Genomic DNA, 17,652 nt, shown 5'->3' on the forward strand with positions numbered 1-17,652 from the left:
TTTAATTTGAAATGTATTATTATAGAAATAATTAAAAATATTAAATTTATTTAAGTATCTTAATTATATTATTTTTTATATAACTTTTATAGAATAAAATAATTTTTATGAAGATCTGAAAAATTATATATCACCAAATAAATTAGAGATGGAGAGCAACTTTTCCCATCGTCTATTGTCTATTGAGAACAGTTTCAGAGGTTATTGAGTAAGATGTAGGGACTTGGGAGTTATCTTAGTCCACATTTCCTTTCACTGATGCCATCTGATCTCTATTGTTAACCAATACTTTTAAAGTACTTCTAGCTAAATACTTTTACTTTTTAAGTTAGTCATTAAGTGAAACTACAAGTATAAATTGTCTATGAAAATCCAACTTAAGGACTTCAAGTCTTCAACATACATGGATTACTATTAGATTATAAAACTATTCATTTTAAGAAAACAAACAGAATACAAGCAACATATACAAACAAAGCGAAAATTCTGCAAATAAGAAATCTGATTAGACAAGCTATTTTATTTGATTAATTTATTTAGGCTCTTCCTCCTTTATTACTCAAGTTACTCTAGTTATAACTCAGCCCATTCTAACGTTCACCTACAGTAAGATTATGTTACACTTTTAAGTCACCGATTCCGAGAAACCACCGAGTCAGTCAACTCGTTAGCTCGCTCACTCAATGGCGGCGGGCGCCGCTGGCGACTCTCCACGCGGATGTAGCAATGAGTGGCCTCATTTGCCAACCGAGCAAGAGACACCCGTCGTTCTCCTCCACCCTATACCCTTCTCCTCCGGCGAACAGAGCCAACAGCATCCTTGCCTGCCTGAACGCGTTCGAACCCAGCCGAACTGGTTCGAACCCAGCCGAACCCATCCTGACTCTCCACTGAGCCAGCGTTTCATGCCGCTCCACACGGTCCTCTCCTTCGCACGCCACAACGTTGCATATCTGCCTCCCTAAGTAAACCTCCGAAAGAGTCCCATCCTCATTTACCGATCCTTCCATCGAATCAAACAAACTCGAGTAATAATGCATCGCCTCCGTGAACCGTTCAAAAAACACAGGACCGTTATGGTTCGCTTCCTGCTCCACCACCGTCACTATCTCCGGTTCGATATTTTTTACTGTGTTCAAAACCCTCTCAAGCGAACCGGGCTTGGCGAGCATACGGTGAAGCTCAAAGACGGCGTTAACGGCGACGGATTCTCCTGGTTTGATATCAAGAGCCGTTGGATCAAGATCCGAGAGGCTGTTACAGCCGAATCCCCGGAACTCGAACCGAACCTGAATCGTTCTCGCAAGCTGCGAAAGCCTCCAACCGACTTGTTGAAGAGTGTCGGTGTCCTCTGGCGATGTCGGTCCGATTCCGGTTAACCGGAAGGATGGTGGTCCTCCGGGACGGAGTGCCAGGGCCTGCATGAGCGCGGGCCACTGAAGCCCCTGCTTCAGGCCGAAATCGATGACGTGGACGGCGGTTGCGGAGGAGAAAGCTTCTAGAATCGCTTGGTTGGCGGTGAAGTGCGCAAATTTGAGGTACGGGCAAGTCTCGTAGAAGTGGACGTGGAGCATGTCGGAGAGCGAGGAGCTCATGGACTCTTCCGGGAACGCGCCGTAGATTCGACGCGCCAACGCGTGAGAGAAGTTGGCGGCGACTTTCCTCATCGCACCGCCCTGCTGCGACGCGAGGACCGACGCGTGGTTCACGAGCACGTCAGCGAGGTCAAGCTTCCCTTCCTGGATCGCCTGCGCGCACGCCATCAGCGCGTGGACGAGTCGCACGCCAGTGTCTTCGACCGCCACACAAAGACACGTGAGGTCTGAATGTTGCTCCACTTGCGATTTTACGGTTTCGGTAACCGCTGTAAGATCGTTGTCCTTGGCTGAGTTTCCGTTGAGAATGTTGAACCGTAGAGGGTCCTCCAGGATTTGCGTAAACGGCAGTGAATTGGAGATTGTGGTGTCGTTTTGGTTATTGTTGTGGGTGGTCGTGGGGGTGAGCATGGTTTTTTCCCAGGGGAAGACATCGTTGGGGTCATCGTAGTGAACGACGGCGTCGTCTGAAGCGACGTTGGAAGAGGTACCGTCTTCGCGTGCATTGACATTATTATCCATCATCACCGCTTCGAGCTGCTGGTCCAGCTTCTGGCCCACGTCAGCCATGTTGTCCTTTGATCGCAACTTCTTGTAGCCTATAGCTGCTAGCAATTCGTCCATGCAATTACCACCGGACATTGAAAATGGTTCATAGGATGAAGAACCCGCGAATATATTATCGTCGGTTATCATCTTATAAACTAGGATTAAACTTTTTTAAATGTGGGTGACACCGAAATGGAATGAGACTGTGTGAGAAGAGGATAGGTGGCAAAGGGAAGGATGAGAAGCAATGAGGATTGAGGGGATATATATAATATAAGGGTGCTTTTTTTGTGTATAAAATTTTATTAAATTAAACATTTTAAACTTGTAATAATATATAATATAATGTAAAAATATTATTTATATATTAAAAAAAATCATTAATATAGTTGTATATAAATATATATGTAATTTAATTTATTTTTATATGTATTTATATTTTTGTATATATTTTATACTAATAATTAATTTTAATAATTAATTTTAATGTACATATAGCATAACTTAATATAATGTGATGCTGTCCTTCACTAACTATATATTTATGTATATAAAAAATAAAAATAATTCTATTCATTAAAAATAATATATACTTAATAAATATACGTATAAAGTTACGTTACTAATTATTTTAATGCATGAAAATTAAAATAGTTATTTTATATCATATATTTGTTATTTATTAGATAAATATTATGATATCTATTATATTATACTTAAATTATTAAAAGAGATAAATAAATAATATTTAATAAATATTAAATAATTTATTTTTTATTTTAAATATTTTATTTTTTATTTTTAAAATAAGTTAAACAATTTAAATATTATAACAAAGACATCATAAAATTTATCTATTTATTATTGAATTTGGTGTTATTATATTTTATACTTTTAATAAATTAATTATTAATTATTTTAAAAAATACAGAAGATGAGTCATTAGATAAAATTTTACACCAATTTTACACTATCAAATTATTATTAATGACTAGTTGATAGCTAATAATTACAAAAATGACTGTCCCTAACATTGCTCATCTTTATATTTACTATATTTGGTGGGGTGATGCGGTGATACGTGTGATGTTAGGAATGCGGGTGGGGGGAATGGTCAAGAGGCAGAGAAAGAGGCGTGGCAAGAGCAGATTGCATGGAGAAAGATGATGAAGGACCCGAAGATGAGGATGGAGCATAGAGTAGAGCTCGTACACACCATGCACAAGAGGAACCAGGTGGCGCCGTACGCATAAGCCATTGAAACCTTTTTTGAGTCTATTCGGGGGATGTGGGCTCCACACCCTTCACACACACTTACACTGCATCACACCCATGACTCAACTCACCCCTATCTACTTCACTTCGCGCGTGTCTTGCAGTTTCGGTTTCTCATTTGGCTTTGTTATAACTTATAAGCTCTTACCTGGGTTATTGTTGCCCTGTTGGTAACAATGGTTGGTGAAATGGAAGTGAGGTGTTGGAACAATCAACAATGCTGAATCCTATGATCTCTTTCATCCATTTCCAAAGTGCACCAGCTTAGGGGGAACATTTGATTGGTCACCCTATATTATTTTCGAAGTGTGTTTGGTTACATGAGAAAGGAAGAGTAAAAAATTCAAGAGTTAATACTTAGTTGGATATAGGTTATTTATGGCTCATCCTTAAACGCTCCTTGCTAAGTATGGAGTGCTGCACACCTTGTGAATTTGTTAAATCTAAATTCTTCATTTATTATATTTTATTTGAATGGTCTGGATTTAAAAAGGTAACCTGTTAATCAGGTTAATTATTTTTTTTACAAATTTTAATTTTTTTTTGGCAAGTCTCAGATATTGGGATGAAGTTCAAAATAAAAAATTAGTATATAAATATTAAAAACAATATGTCTGTACAAAAAAAAATTATTGGACTTTAGAATTAAAATAAATAATACATAAAAAATAAGTTAAAAATTCATGTACTAAATTCAAAAAAAAGATATATTAGAATCTTAAAAAAAATAATATTAAATATATATTATGTATATAATATTAAAATTTAAATAAATTTTGTTTTGTGTGAAATAAAATATAATATTAAATATAAACACAATGATAAAAAAAATTGTTATATATATATATATAATATTAAAATTTAAATAAATTTTGTTTTAATAAAATTATAATATTAAATATAAATACAATGATAAAAAATTTTGTATTATATATATATATAATTTTATTTTGTGTGAAACAAAATTAAAACATTAAACATGAACAGAATGATAAAAGATTTAGTACTATATAAATTTAATTAAAAAAATATTTATACAACGTAAAAAGCAAATAAACATATAATAATTTTATTTTGTGCGAAACAAAAATTCATGTAAAAAAAATATTTATATAATTTTTTATTAACAATTTTTTATTGAAATATGTTATTTTACTATATTTATAATATATTATTTGAGATAATTATATTATTTTAGTTAATATATATTATTTAAAAAAATATTTAAAATTTATTATTTTGTATTAAGAATATTATTAAAAATATATTATTATTTTTTCTTAAAATAACATTTTCTTTTCTTTCGCTCAAATACTATGACAACAAAATTTTTTGTGTAATTGCTTCTACTCAATAAATATTATATTCATTTATTTTTATATTGTATGTAAAATAAATAATTAATGTTTAAAAAAGTTAATAAAGGAAAGAAGTATTTTTTTTACCAATTCTTAGGTGAATATAAAGAGATTATGTCATTTGAACTATAATTCGTTGGTAAAGAAAGAAATACTCTTAATTATATATTAAATAGAATAATTATTTATTAGGCTCATTTTTATACAAATAAAAATTTTTCTTAGTTTTATATCTGTAATATTTTATACCAATTAGCTTCAGAATTTAATTATTTTTTGAATAAATTAATAAAAAAATAATACAAATAATTGTTTATCTATAATTGTATTTTAATTTTTCATTCTATTACGTACACGTTGAGGTTAATTTGAAATAAAAGATAATGGATTTGTTGTAACTGCCATGCATATTGTGCTTTGACTGCGTCGTCATCTGAGAATCATGCGCCTTCATGAAAACCGGGGTTCTTCTACAGAATCCGTTTTGCGTTTGGAGTTAGCTAACCAGCAGTGGCGACAGACATGCGTCTTCCTTTTCTATAGCAGCAATTTTTAGGACTTTGATGGTCATTTATGGTAGAAGTGGAATAGGGTGGGTTCAAGAGCGTCAAAATCTATAGCTAGCTAAAACGATAGTGGAAGCACCTGCCATCAAACAAAACAGTAAAAATATTTGAAGACATCACATCGACAATAACAGAGTAACAGAGGAATTAGTCTTTTTGTTAGTGCTGGTTTGTTTGTTCAGCCCATGACAAAAAAATAATAACAATAATAAATAAATTAAATTTACCTGATAACTTTTGATAGTAGGTTAACTTTTAAAGAGTGCTGCACTCCCTACTTTATCTGGAGTGCACTAGCTTTCGCCGTTATTTATATTCAAATTAGAAAAGATTCCCGTGCTCACAAAATTGATTATATAAAAAAAAAAATAAAACTAAAGTTATATACATATAAAGATAAATTTTGTTTGACAAAATAATTAATTAATTATTAAATTTTTGTTAATAATTATGTTGTAAATATTTATTTCTTTTTTCTTATTCATCTTCTTTTTATAATTATTATTGTCTCTTTTTATCGATTTATACAACATAATTTAATTATAATATTTTTTATCATACTATGTATACAAGAGTATTTGTGTTTAAATGTGAATAATTTGATCCAAGTCTGTGACATAAAACACAAAAACATGAAAATTACAATATCACTGAAGTGAATGGAGATAAGCCTCAAGGTAATCTCTGAAGTTGCACTCGAGTTTCAAAGTGATCCCTGAAATTAATAATTCCTCAAATTCGTCCCCGAAATTGCACTCCGGGACTTATAGTAGTCCCTGAAGCATTTTCTGTTCATCAAAACCTTAAAACGATGTCGTTTTGACAAAAAAATAAAAAAATAAAAAAAGGTGCAACGTAGACCCCTCAATTTCAACCAAAAAAAGAAAAAAAAAAGAAGTGTAGCTTAGAATCACCCCTCCCCTCCCAATTCCCAATCTGTTCCATCTCTATCCCCAACTTTCCCCTTCCAGTTCTCCTTCCCCATCCTCATTCCCATCCCCTTCTCCTTCCCCTTCCCCTTCCCCTTCCCCTTCCCCGTTCCCATCCCCACTCCCAACCTTCTCCTTCCTCTTCCTCTTTCCCTTCTCGTTCTCCTTCCCCATTCCCATTCCCATTTCCATCCCCTTCTCTTTTCCTTTCCTCATCTGATTAAATGGGTCATGTAACTAGCTTCATTCCAAAGCATTCAACTCTTCTGTTTCAAACCGAAAAAACTCTTTTAAATTTTTTTACTATCAATGACCACCACTGCAAATAAAAAAGAAATGGCAAATTTAATAACAAAATTTCTGAAATCAATTAAATCCTGAATACTATTTTTTCCACTCTCATCATCGCTCTCACACTTTGTCCGCTGCTCAACCTCCGCCGTGTAGCACCAACAACCACCCGCCTCTGACTCTTCATCCTTTTCCACCTTCATCTTCTCATCTAGCAGCGACAACAACAACAATTAGAGCATATATGTGAAAGGGGAAGGGGAAGATTGGGGGAAGCAGAAGGGGAAGAGAAAGGGAAAAGTTGGGAAAGCAGAAAAAGAATGAGAAGGAGAAAGGGTTGGGTACAAGGATGGGGAAGGGGAAGGGGAAAGGGAAGGAAAATGGATTGGGGATGGAGATGAGATAGGGATGGGAAAGGAACGAATTGAGAATGGGGTTGGGGGAAGGGGGTTGTTCTACGCTAGGCTTTTTTTTCTTTTTTTCTTTTTTTTGGTTCGAATTGGGGGGTCTACGCTACACCCTTTTTTTATTTTTTTATTCAAAACGACGTCGTTTTAAGGTTCTGATGAACAGAAAATGTCTCAGGGACTACTATGAGTCTCGGAGTACAATTTCGGAGACGAATTTGAGGAATTATTAATTTCATGAATTACTTTAAGGCTCGAGTACAACTTCAGGAACTACTTTGAGATTTATCTCGAAGTGAATGTGTCAAAAAATATACATTATGATCCTTTTATTTTATCTCAAAATACACAATAAGTATATATTTGTCTTATCCAGAAAAGTGTATGTTTAGTTAAGTGGTTGTAGTCAAGACTAAATTAAAAGGTTGCATCAAGTTTTATAGGATGCGGGACCAACAATCTTACCAAGTTGATGACCAAACTCCTTCTAATTTGGTGGTTGACATTGGCCACTACAAGAAAAAAGACATGTGGCCACACTTTTTTCTTGTCACGCTTTAAAAGTATGGCCAAAAGGGATCAATGACCACACTTTTATAAAGGTGGCGATTGATTAGGAATTTGGCCACATTTTTTCTTGTCACGCTTCAAAAGCATGGCGAATAGGGTCAATGGCCACACTTTTCTAAAGATGGCAATTGATTAAAAATTTGGACACACTTTTTTTTGCCACACTTTAGAGAGAAACATGCACGCTATTAAAGCATAACGACATAGTTTTGTCATAATGACGTTTTAAAAACGTACCTATTTTCTGTAATTCTTTCAACATGCTTCAAAAGCGTGGCCACTAGCCACAAGGTTTCCAATTGAATGATCAAAGAACAGACATAATTCATCCATCTCTCTGTCCTCCCTCTTCTTATTACACATATCTCTAATTTTTTTGTCTCCGTATATAGGATATATGCCTGCTTCATAACTACGAGGTGTTGAATCCTACCAATAATTAAATAATTTATAATATTTATATCAAAATTTTGAGAACTAAACCAGTCAAGATACTAGTTTAAACATTTAATGGTTAACTGTGGTTCGACCATAGTTAAACCGATTTAAATAAATAAATAATAACATTATTTAATTATTAATATAATATTTAATATCTAAAAATTAATAATTTAATCGAAACAAATGTCAAGATTTTATGTTCCTAATATATCTACTCTACAACAATTAAATTCTCATTCAATATAATTACCATTTTATACGATTTTCACTTACCAATTAATAACTTTTAACCTAAAAAAATCTTATCCTTGTCTTTTTAGTCACACACACTCTCTCTTCTCGTCACTCATTTTCTTGAATAAATAGCAATTTCTGATCATTAAAGATTCAGACGCCGACAAAACTAATCATGAAAAATTTGAAACTAATATTATATTCATATAAGATAAATTTTGTTTGATAAAAATAATCAATTATTAAATTTTTATTGATAATTATATAAATATCCCTTTCCTACCCTAAATGAATTCATCCCTTTTCTCTCCCTGTGACCCATTGCTGCAGCTGCCACCCATGTCGCAACCCATGTCGCAGCTGCCCCTGCATCCGTAACTGCCACCGCCTTCGACAGGCTCAAATTGGAGTGCAATCTCGACAAGCTCTTCCACCTCCTCAACGCTAATGCCATTAGCATAGAAAGTTTCTTTTGTTTCTTGTCTTGCCATTGCTTGCATTCGGCTTCAATCGTTGCCTTCACCTCAAAGACACTGTGACCAATAACAAGAAGCCAACACAATCTGAAGGTGAAAATAGAAATCAATTAGCATTAACAAGATGAAAAACACAAAGGGGCTACCTTCCAGGGAAGGGAGAATCTGAGGTAATTGGCGAGGAAAGAGGAAGCAAGCCAACAAAGGAAAGTGAGAAGGGCCGCGAGTGAGCCAGCTTTGATGTCGAGGGAGGCGTAAATGGTGGTAAAGAGGAAGGTGTAGTTGAGGAGAAAAGGCGAAGGGAGTGGGGTGCAAGAGAAGGAGAAGAATGATGGTATATGAAATATAGGAGTATTTATTCACTAAATAGGATGGGCGACATGAAGAGCATGTGTATAAATATGTTTATGGTGTTGCTGTGGTATGCTCCATAGAATGCAAAGTACTTCTCTAAATATATCATTCCTATGGCCGCTTGCTTCACCACTCATCCGTCACCCATCAATTGCATTTTTCAACCCTTGCCATGGCAAGGACATGGCCTGCTGCCTGATATACCGCAATGACGTTGAAGAGGCGGAAGAGGTAGCATTGGCGTTGAAGAAGTGGAAGAACTTGTCGGGATTTGCACTCCGATTTGAGTCTGTCGAGGGTGGTGGCAGCTGCAGCAGTGGGTCGTAGGGAGAGAGAGGGGATAAATTGATTCAGGGTTGGAGAGGAATATTTACAAAATGAGAAAGAATAGGGAATCAATGGAATATTTGTACAATGTGTACAATGGATGTTTATAAAGTATTAGAGATATAACCATTAGTGTTATCTTTTCCCATTAGTTAAAGTTTTTGGGATGAGTGGTATCATGACATGAACATCTCTAACAGTACTCTTACAAAATTATTAATAAAAATTTAACGATGGGTTATTTTGTCATATATATATATATATATATATATATATATATATATATATATATATATATATATATATATAAAGTATAAGGAGCTAATGATCTAAGCGTACAATGTGTACAATGGAGGTTTAGGAAGTATTATAGATATGACCATTAGTGTTACATTGTCCTATCAGATTACGCTTTTGGAATGAGTGGGTTTATGACATGGTATTAGAGTTCTAGATCCGAAAAGTCAAGGGTTCAATCCTTGGTGAACTCCAAAATCAACTTAAGTTTTTGAGATGAGTAATTTTATGACATGAGATGTTTATTATCCCTGGTATTCGGATGGTTATTCTGAATAGTATGGGTGATGTTCATTTTATTCATGAACCAAAAATTTAGCCCATTGTACACTTAGACTATTGACTCCTTAGCATTACTCATATATATATATATATATATATATATATATATATATATATATATATATATATATATATATATATATATATATATATTGTATTATTTCTTCTTCTCTCTCCCTTTGAAATGGCATCCCCTTCTTCCTCTCCCTTTAATTCCCTTGAAATGGATCCAAAGGTGATGATTATACCTATAGTTGTCGCTATGTGTAGTTGTTGGCGTCTTCTTGGTGTTAGTAATTGGCTAATGACAATAGTACTTCAAGTCTACGACTCCTCTTCCTCAACCACCTACCATCAACGCCACTTTCGACTCCATCTATAGTCCTACTCTGCCACACATTACCTCCGACTCCATCTCTAATCTTACTTCGTCACCCTTCACCTCTCTTCAGCCACGTGCCATCTTAGTGTTTAATATCGGCTGGGTGTTCCCCACGAACAAGAGTTGGGATGCAAGACTGAGAGAGAATGAGATGTGGAAATACCATTATCGCATGTGCAAGCTTTCCTCTTTACTGAAAATGTTATCGAAATTTTTTACTGTCATCACTAAAGCTCTTTCATATTGTTAGATGGCCGATTCTATGGTGTTTATGAAATTTTGTCTAAATTTTGCTTAACTTATTTTTTGTAATAAATTTTAATTCTTTAAAAATTATTTATTTTTATGTCTTTTAAATTAAATAATAACTTTTAATTCTTTTTAAGTAAATAAATACCACTTTTTAAACACCAGTATTTATCTTATTAGATTAGCGTTTTTTGTTTAATATGAGGTTATATTTTTATATTTAAATATTTTTATCAAATTTTAATTTTTTTAAATTATTTTATCAATAACAAAAATTATTTATCATTTTACCAGCTTCAAAATCATTTGAGGGCCTCTTTGTATTTACTTCTTCCCTAATTAAAATACAAGTATTATTATCGTTGACTTATTTGCTGGATGCACATTAATCAGATCTAAAACACATTATTAAGAAACTCTATTGGTCAAATACTCAATAAAGCGCAACTTTTTAGAATGTTCAGGTAGTTTATTATAAGGGCTTTTCTTTTGGCTAACAGGAGCATTATTGTTTGGATTAATGATTACTGAAAAACTTATTTTTTGTATTTTTTATACAATAAATATTTTTATAAGTTAAATTTTTTATTTTTCAACAAATATTTCTATTAACATAGATATTTTTATTTAAATAAAATGAATATATGATTTAGCCATTTAAACAGTAGTAGATAAATTTATAGAGTGTGTTTTGTGAATAATCTGGTTGCATTAAATGACAAAGTTACACCTATCTAAGTTCATAACACAACGAGGGATCGTGCAATTTAACTTGAACATATCTTGATGGTATCCTATATGTATAGTTTCTCTGGCCAACAAGATATTAGCACGTATGAAAAAAATAGAGGAAAAGTCATACCAAGGTTTAGATTGATTATCGATCTATTTAAAAGATAAAGTTTGATAAGATTGGATTAGATCGGTTCGATTTAAATTGGTTAATTCAATTTTAAAAATAAAATTAAATTAAAGTAATACAAATCGTAATATATTTTATCTTTTAGATAAGATTGATTTTATTTTTGAAATTAATATAAATCAAATGGCCACTACTTATTTTTTTCCCTTTTCTTTATTAGCCCGTATTTTCTGCCCAAAATTATACATATCTCGTTCCACAATGTATAGAATCGTCGTAAAACACAAATATATCATTTTTCTATTTTGGTTTAAATTGGTAATTCACATCAAAATTTTATTTAAATAAAAAATATCCTTAAGTGCTTCTTTATTTAACAAAATCAAAATCAATAAAAGTATAGGAGAAGTTTTTTTTTTAGAAGCCCTAACTTTTCTTCTTTTGAAAAAAGAAATTAATTTTTATAAAAACTTAAAAAGTTATTCAATAATAAAACAAAATGTCAAAATCTATTGAATGTAAATTAATTTTGTATTTCCTTTTTTTTAAAACCACAATTTTTTATTTTTATCTTTTTGGTAGTAGCTTATATCCATATATAACCCAAACTCAGATTTGCAAACGTGTTGGCGTTGCAAAATCTTGTAATTAATTACTTTCCTGAAAAAGAAATTCGTAACCAGAATGAATGATGCATGAACCGAAATCCAAATGCTGGTTTACATCGCCAAAAAATGCTAGTTTCTGGCATCTCTGAAACTAGGATGAGGCGAAGATAGAGAAGATCACAGTTAAAAAGAAACAGAACAAGAAAATTCAACTATCGAAAATACGAAAAAAAATTGACAAAAACTAAAAAAATTTCTTTAACAACCACATAAAGTTATCCAACAATACGAAATGAATTTTTATCTTTTGCAATTAATGATAATTCATCTTTCCATTATCTTAAAAGATACTAACTTATCTTATAAAAATATTATTTAAATTTAAGTATGAAAATATCCAATTTAAATTGGCAGCGTGTTACTCTCTTAATTATTTTTTCCCCGAAAGGAAACGGATAAAATGCTATTCTCGTAATTCAAGAAGGGATCGATGTCAAAGTGAAGAAGAAGACGAAAAAAACCCCCACGTGTCCTTTCACCCACACTCCCTAGTGCTCCCTCTGCTCTGTCTCCATGTTCCTCTGTCATCACTTCTGAATCTCATAAGTCATAAGCCAAACACGACCTTACTCATCACAACAATCCAACACTCTCTATCTCTGAAACAACATAACTCCAATTCTGAATAAAACAAGATGGAAACAGAAGAAGAGAATTCACTTAACGCAGCACTAATAGAAGCTATTCTCAGGGAGCAAGAGGAAGAAGATCAAGCTCACAGAAGAAGAGCAGCGTTTAATTATGTACCCCCGCCGCAGCTGAACAACCAATGGCAAACGGTTTCCTATAACAAACGGAACCGGAACAAATCCTCTAAGCAGTCTGTAACCGCCGATCTTGACGGTGCCGCCGCCTCTTCCTCCTCTGCTGCAGCTTCTGATTCTGTCTTCAGCTCCGTTGAGCGCCACTCCGAGGAGCGTCGACGCCGGATCGCTGAGGCTCAGATCGCCGGCGATAATGCCTCGTCCGATGCTGCTCCGCAGAGATCGCTGCGGCATTCCGATGATGATGAGGACGATGACGGTGGCGATGCCGACCAGGGAGGTGCTCTGAATGGCTCTTCTCAGGCGAAGAAGGTGAAACAAAAGAAGCCGAAGAAGCCAAAGGTGACGGTGTCAGAGGCATCTTCAACGATCAATGCTGATGATCTTGCCGCGTTTCTCGCTGAGATCACGGTGAGTTTTGAAACTCAATTTCGGTTTTGATTTTTTTGAGATTGCTTCTGATTTCAAGTTTGAGATTGATCTGAATTGTGATTTGTGGAAATTTGAATGTGCGTGTGTTTTGGTGGTGCAGGCTTCATATGAATCTCAGGAAGACATTTTGTTGATGCGATTTGCTGATTATTTTGGCCGCGCCTTCTCATCTGTCGGAGGAGCTCAATTCCCATGGTTTAAGACTTTCAAAGAATCTCCAGTTGTAAAGATTGTTGATGTAAGTTGTCTTTTTTTCCCCTTCCTATATAACGAAAGAAAAGAAACAAAAGGCTTTATTCGGCTTATGATTAGAAGGTGAAAGATGTAAGCTTTTTGTTGGATTTAGCTTTGTTCTCTCACCTAATGTTTGCAACTGTGAAGTGCAAGTATTGCTTGTTTGCTTTGGTTTGGAAGGGAATGTTTTGATTGATTTATTTATTTTGACATTTTAAATTGCTTTTTGAAAAGGTTGATTCCCGTGACTTATCAGATTTTTTTCAATGATTGATCTGTTAGGTCTCTGGTTCTCTATTTTATGGTCGGCATCATCTTTTGTTGCTTAGATAGTAGCAATTCTGTTAACTAATTGTTTTAAGTGTTTCTTATTTGCGTTTCCCCATAGATCCCTCTTTCACATATCTCGGAGGATATTTATAAATTATCAACTGAATGGATTGGCCATCGATCATCCGAAGCACTTGGGTCCTTTGTGCTATGGTCGTTGGACAGCATTCTTGCAGACCTTGCAATTCATCAGGGTGTTGTTAAGGGAAATAAAAAGGTGGTCCAGCAGCAACCTTCGGCAAAATCTCAGGTACCATACTGCAGCAGATTTTTTATGTTGTCTTTATTTATTGGTTTTGACTAATTTTTTAGGCTCAGATCTTGAAAATCTTTCATGTGGTTCCTTAGAGTGTTTTTACAAGGTTTGCAAGTTAAGAGTTTTGGAGAAGGGATGTAAGGTAAGGGTTTGAGAAGTAAAAAAGACTTTACATTTCAAGCTCTTGCCTTCCTTCACCTTCAAAACAAAAACTCACGAACACCCATAGTTTTGTTATCAAGAGTTACTAATGCATGATTAGCTTGTAAAAACTACATGAAAATTGGGGGGGGGGGGGGGTTAATTTATCCTATCAGGCTAGAACCAAGTTCGGATGTTAGTGGACTGGTGGAAATACATGCCTCCTTGGACAGTAGTGCATGAGAGTCTGATCCTCAACTGTTGATAATTTTAGGTTTGATTTTCTGTAATTATAGCCCTGTTCAATGTGAAAAAATGTACTCTTAGTCTCTCACCGCTATGATATTTCGGAAAGGGTATATGTCCTTATCAGGTCATCTGTAGTGTCACTTCTTTAAGCATACTTCGAATACTTTTTTACTACTTATTGATAGTTAGAACATTGCCCCTAATTAAATATAGTTATGGAAATACCAGTCAAAAACCTTGTATTGCTTTATGCTTATTGTCCACATATGACTTATACAACATATGATTAACCTCTGTTTGATGTTAACATGGTATATCATTTGAACTACAGGTTGCCATATTTGTGGCTTTAGCGATGATAATTCGACGAAAACCTGATGTCATGATTAGTTTATTGCCAATAATGAAGGAGAGTCAAAAATATCAAGGTCAGGATAAACTTCCTCTCATTATTTGGGTGATAGCTCAGGTGACTCTTTTCAACATGACTTAGCACCTTCTTGCCACAACTGAAAATATGAATTATTTTTTTATGGATTTTTAACCTGATAAATAATTTGTCTAGGCTTCTCAAGGAGATCTAGTTGTAGGGTTGTACTTGTGGGTCTCTCTTCTCTTACCTATGCTCTGCGGCAAATCCAGTTGTAATCCACAGTCGAGAGACTTGATTTTGCAGTTGGTTGAAAGGTTAGGAATCTTTTTATCTATTTTCCCTAATTCTTCATGTAAGAGGTGCAGAATTGATCGCTGATCCTTTTCTTCTTTTATTTTATTTCTTTGTTTTATTTTTTTATTTTTTATGAATTTGCTCTGTTGTATTTCTTTTCTGAACAGAATTATTGCATATCCCAAAGCTCGGCCTATCTTGCTAAATGGGGCTGTCAGAAAGGGGGAGCGCGTTGTGCCGCCATCAGCTCTTGACACTCTATTGAGAATCACTTTTCCTCCTCCTTCAGCCCGGGTCAAAGTAGAACTTCCTCTATTTTTTTTTTTGGGATTAAATCTTGTAATTCATCTAATGATGTGGATTGCAACCTTTAGTTACTCATCTGTTATTTTCTCTTTTCCTCGTATATCTATTTAAGGCCACTGAGAGATTCGCAGCTGTTTATCCAACATTAAAGGAGGTAGCCCTGGCGGGATCGCCTGGAAGCAAAGCAACAAAGCAACTTGCGCAGCAGATATTAAGCTTTGCAATTAAAGCTGCTGGAGAAGGTGATGCCCAGTTAATGTAGATTGTATAGTGTGTGTTGCTTTTCTTTTGCATGCTGTCTTCAGTATTTACTGAAGAGTTCAAGGAGTTGGTGTTTTCCTTTTAGTGTGAAAGCTAAGATGGTTTATTCTCTTACAGCCAATTCTGACCTATCAAAGGAAGCCAGTGACATTGTTATGTGGTGCTTGGCTCAGAACCCTGAATGTTACAAGCAATGGGTGAGCACAACAGAATAATATTTCATTCCTTTTTTGGATGTTGAATTTTTCATATGACTCTTTCCCTACTTACTAATATGAATACGTAATTGAATGCTTGGAAACAGGATTTGCTATATATGGATAACCTTGAAGCAAGTATTGTTGTATTGAAAAAGCTGTCTGATGACTGGAAGGAACACACCATCACACATTCCAGTTCTGATCTTTTAAGTGAAGCTCTCAAAAGCTTCATCCAAAAGGTAAATTGTTTTCTTTTCTTTTAAGTCAATACATTTGCATCACGACCCTTTAGAAAGTCGACCTATCTGTTGCATTTTTAATTGGTAAGCATTATAAGTGTTGTCAGATTTAGATGTTAAATTTTATTGAATGTAATATGTTTCAATAAGATTGTGTGTGACATAATTAGGAAATTTGTAGTTCAATACAGAGAACCTATGTGATGTTCTTGTTTCAGCTAAGTCATTCTAGAGGAATTAATTTTATTTTATCTTAATCCTGATGTTGATTCATTGTATTTGTGACCGGACAAACTTCATCTCTCTCGCTTAATTTGTCTTTCATAGAATGAAGAGGGTTTGTCTAAGGTGGAGGACGGTGCTCGCCTTGCATTATTGAAGGATGCCGACAAGCACTGCAAAGTTATTCTGCGGCGATTGTCACAAGGTCATGGATGCATGAAGAGCATGGCATTTGTTTCTGTTGTACTTGCTGTTGGTGCTGTTTTCTTGTCGCAGAACATGCATTTCTTGGATTATAAGAAATTGTCAGAGATGTTGAACCTGTCCTAGGTTGGCATGGACGAGGACCATTTAATTTACAACCGTCCAAAACATAGTGAAATCAAACAAAAATGGAGTACACAAAACTTGGATGCTTGCGCTGGCCAATTAGTTGGGGGTCATGTATGTTCCCTAGATTTAGGTCAATTTGAGAAATAACTTTCTCCACAGTTAAAAAGGATTTGTTATTTATTGATCTAAGATAAGTGTGTGCCCAAATGGCTATAGAGGAAATTTATATGAAGTTGAAACAAATTGTGCTTGGAAGCAAATTTTGAAGTGTTTCAATTCACATTTGTTCTCATTCTGGTTTATTCTTGTATTTCTTTGTTATGCACATTCTTGGGACTGGCATCGATAAATATTTTATTTTGAGATTATACATTTGAACCTGTGCACTAGTAAATATAAATTAAATGTATTTTATTTATTTTTTATATATTTAACATGTTGGAAAAAATTAATTTTTCTTTCAAAATTTTTTTACTATATGTCCACAAGAACATTTTTAGCAAAAATCTTATCCTTAATACGAAGCATTAAGAGTCCGTTTGAGAAGTAACATAAGTGTTTTTTTTGTATTATGAAAAGTCATAATACACATATTTGTCAAAGAAAAATTTTGAACTTTTTAAAAGGTTAATTCACAACTTCCTGAAGAAGTAGAAATATGACTTCGCTTTTTTGATAAGTCATTTTATTACTTCCGTAAAAAAATTGAATTCAAAACAAAAAAAATCTACTTTCATTCTTGACTATGTGAAAAATATTTTTTCTATTTGCTGGAAATACTGGCCTTCTACTACCATTTTTATGCAAGGTTCTATCTGCTAGAAGCACTTAAATCTTTTTATATAGCTTGCTATTATTTTTATAGTTAGTTATAGCAAGTTTTTGACCCCAATAAAAAAGGAGGGA

At 34.1% G+C, this 17,652-nt stretch overlaps 2 protein-coding genes across 2 annotated transcripts; one reads left to right on the forward strand and one right to left on the reverse strand.

The window, feature by feature from the left end:
• Nucleotides 1–400: 400 nt before the first annotated feature.
• LOC112702530 (DELLA protein 1) lies at nt 401–2,416 on the reverse strand. The gene has a single exon (XM_025753601.3). It carries the CDS (start codon nt 2,289–2,291, stop codon nt 681–683), a length of 1,611 nt encoding a protein of 536 aa, XP_025609386.1. The 5' UTR covers nt 2,292–2,416; the 3' UTR covers nt 401–680.
• Nucleotides 2,417–12,535: 10,119 nt separating this feature from the next.
• On the forward strand, nt 12,536–17,118 carry LOC112702531 (uncharacterized). Its single transcript, XM_025753602.3, has 10 exons — nt 12,536–13,287; nt 13,409–13,546; nt 13,931–14,122; nt 14,850–14,987; nt 15,084–15,205; nt 15,353–15,485; nt 15,604–15,733; nt 15,870–15,949; nt 16,057–16,191; nt 16,519–17,118. The coding sequence occupies exons 1-10, from the start codon at nt 12,748–12,750 to the stop codon at nt 16,741–16,743; spliced, it is 1,833 nt and encodes a 610-aa protein (XP_025609387.1). The 5' UTR covers nt 12,536–12,747; the 3' UTR covers nt 16,744–17,118.
• Nucleotides 17,119–17,652: the final 534 nt, after the last annotated feature.

The sequence above is a fragment of the Arachis hypogaea genome, chromosome 7 (assembly GCF_003086295.3).
Source record: "Arachis hypogaea cultivar Tifrunner chromosome 7, arahy.Tifrunner.gnm2.J5K5, whole genome shotgun sequence".
In the NCBI taxonomy this organism is placed as follows: Eukaryota; Viridiplantae; Streptophyta; class Magnoliopsida; order Fabales; family Fabaceae; genus Arachis; species Arachis hypogaea.

What these genes read in the sequence shown, in the direction of transcription:
- LOC112702531 (XM_025753602.3), top strand. Translation starts at nt 12,748, where the DNA reads ATGGAAACAGAAGAAGAGAATTCACTTAACGCAGCACTAATAGAAGCT. An exon ending in CAGTTGTAAAGATTGTTGAT is followed by an intron (nt 13,547 to 13,930) that starts GTAAGTTGTCTT and finishes GTTTCCCCATAG; the next exon opens with ATCCCTCTTTCACATATCTC. An exon ending in TTATTTGGGTGATAGCTCAG is followed by an intron (nt 14,988 to 15,083) that starts GTGACTCTTTTC and finishes TAATTTGTCTAG; the next exon opens with GCTTCTCAAGGAGATCTAGT.
- LOC112702530 (XM_025753601.3), bottom strand. Translation starts at nt 2,291, where the DNA reads ATGATAACCGACGATAATATATTCGCGGGTTCTTCATCCTATGAACCA.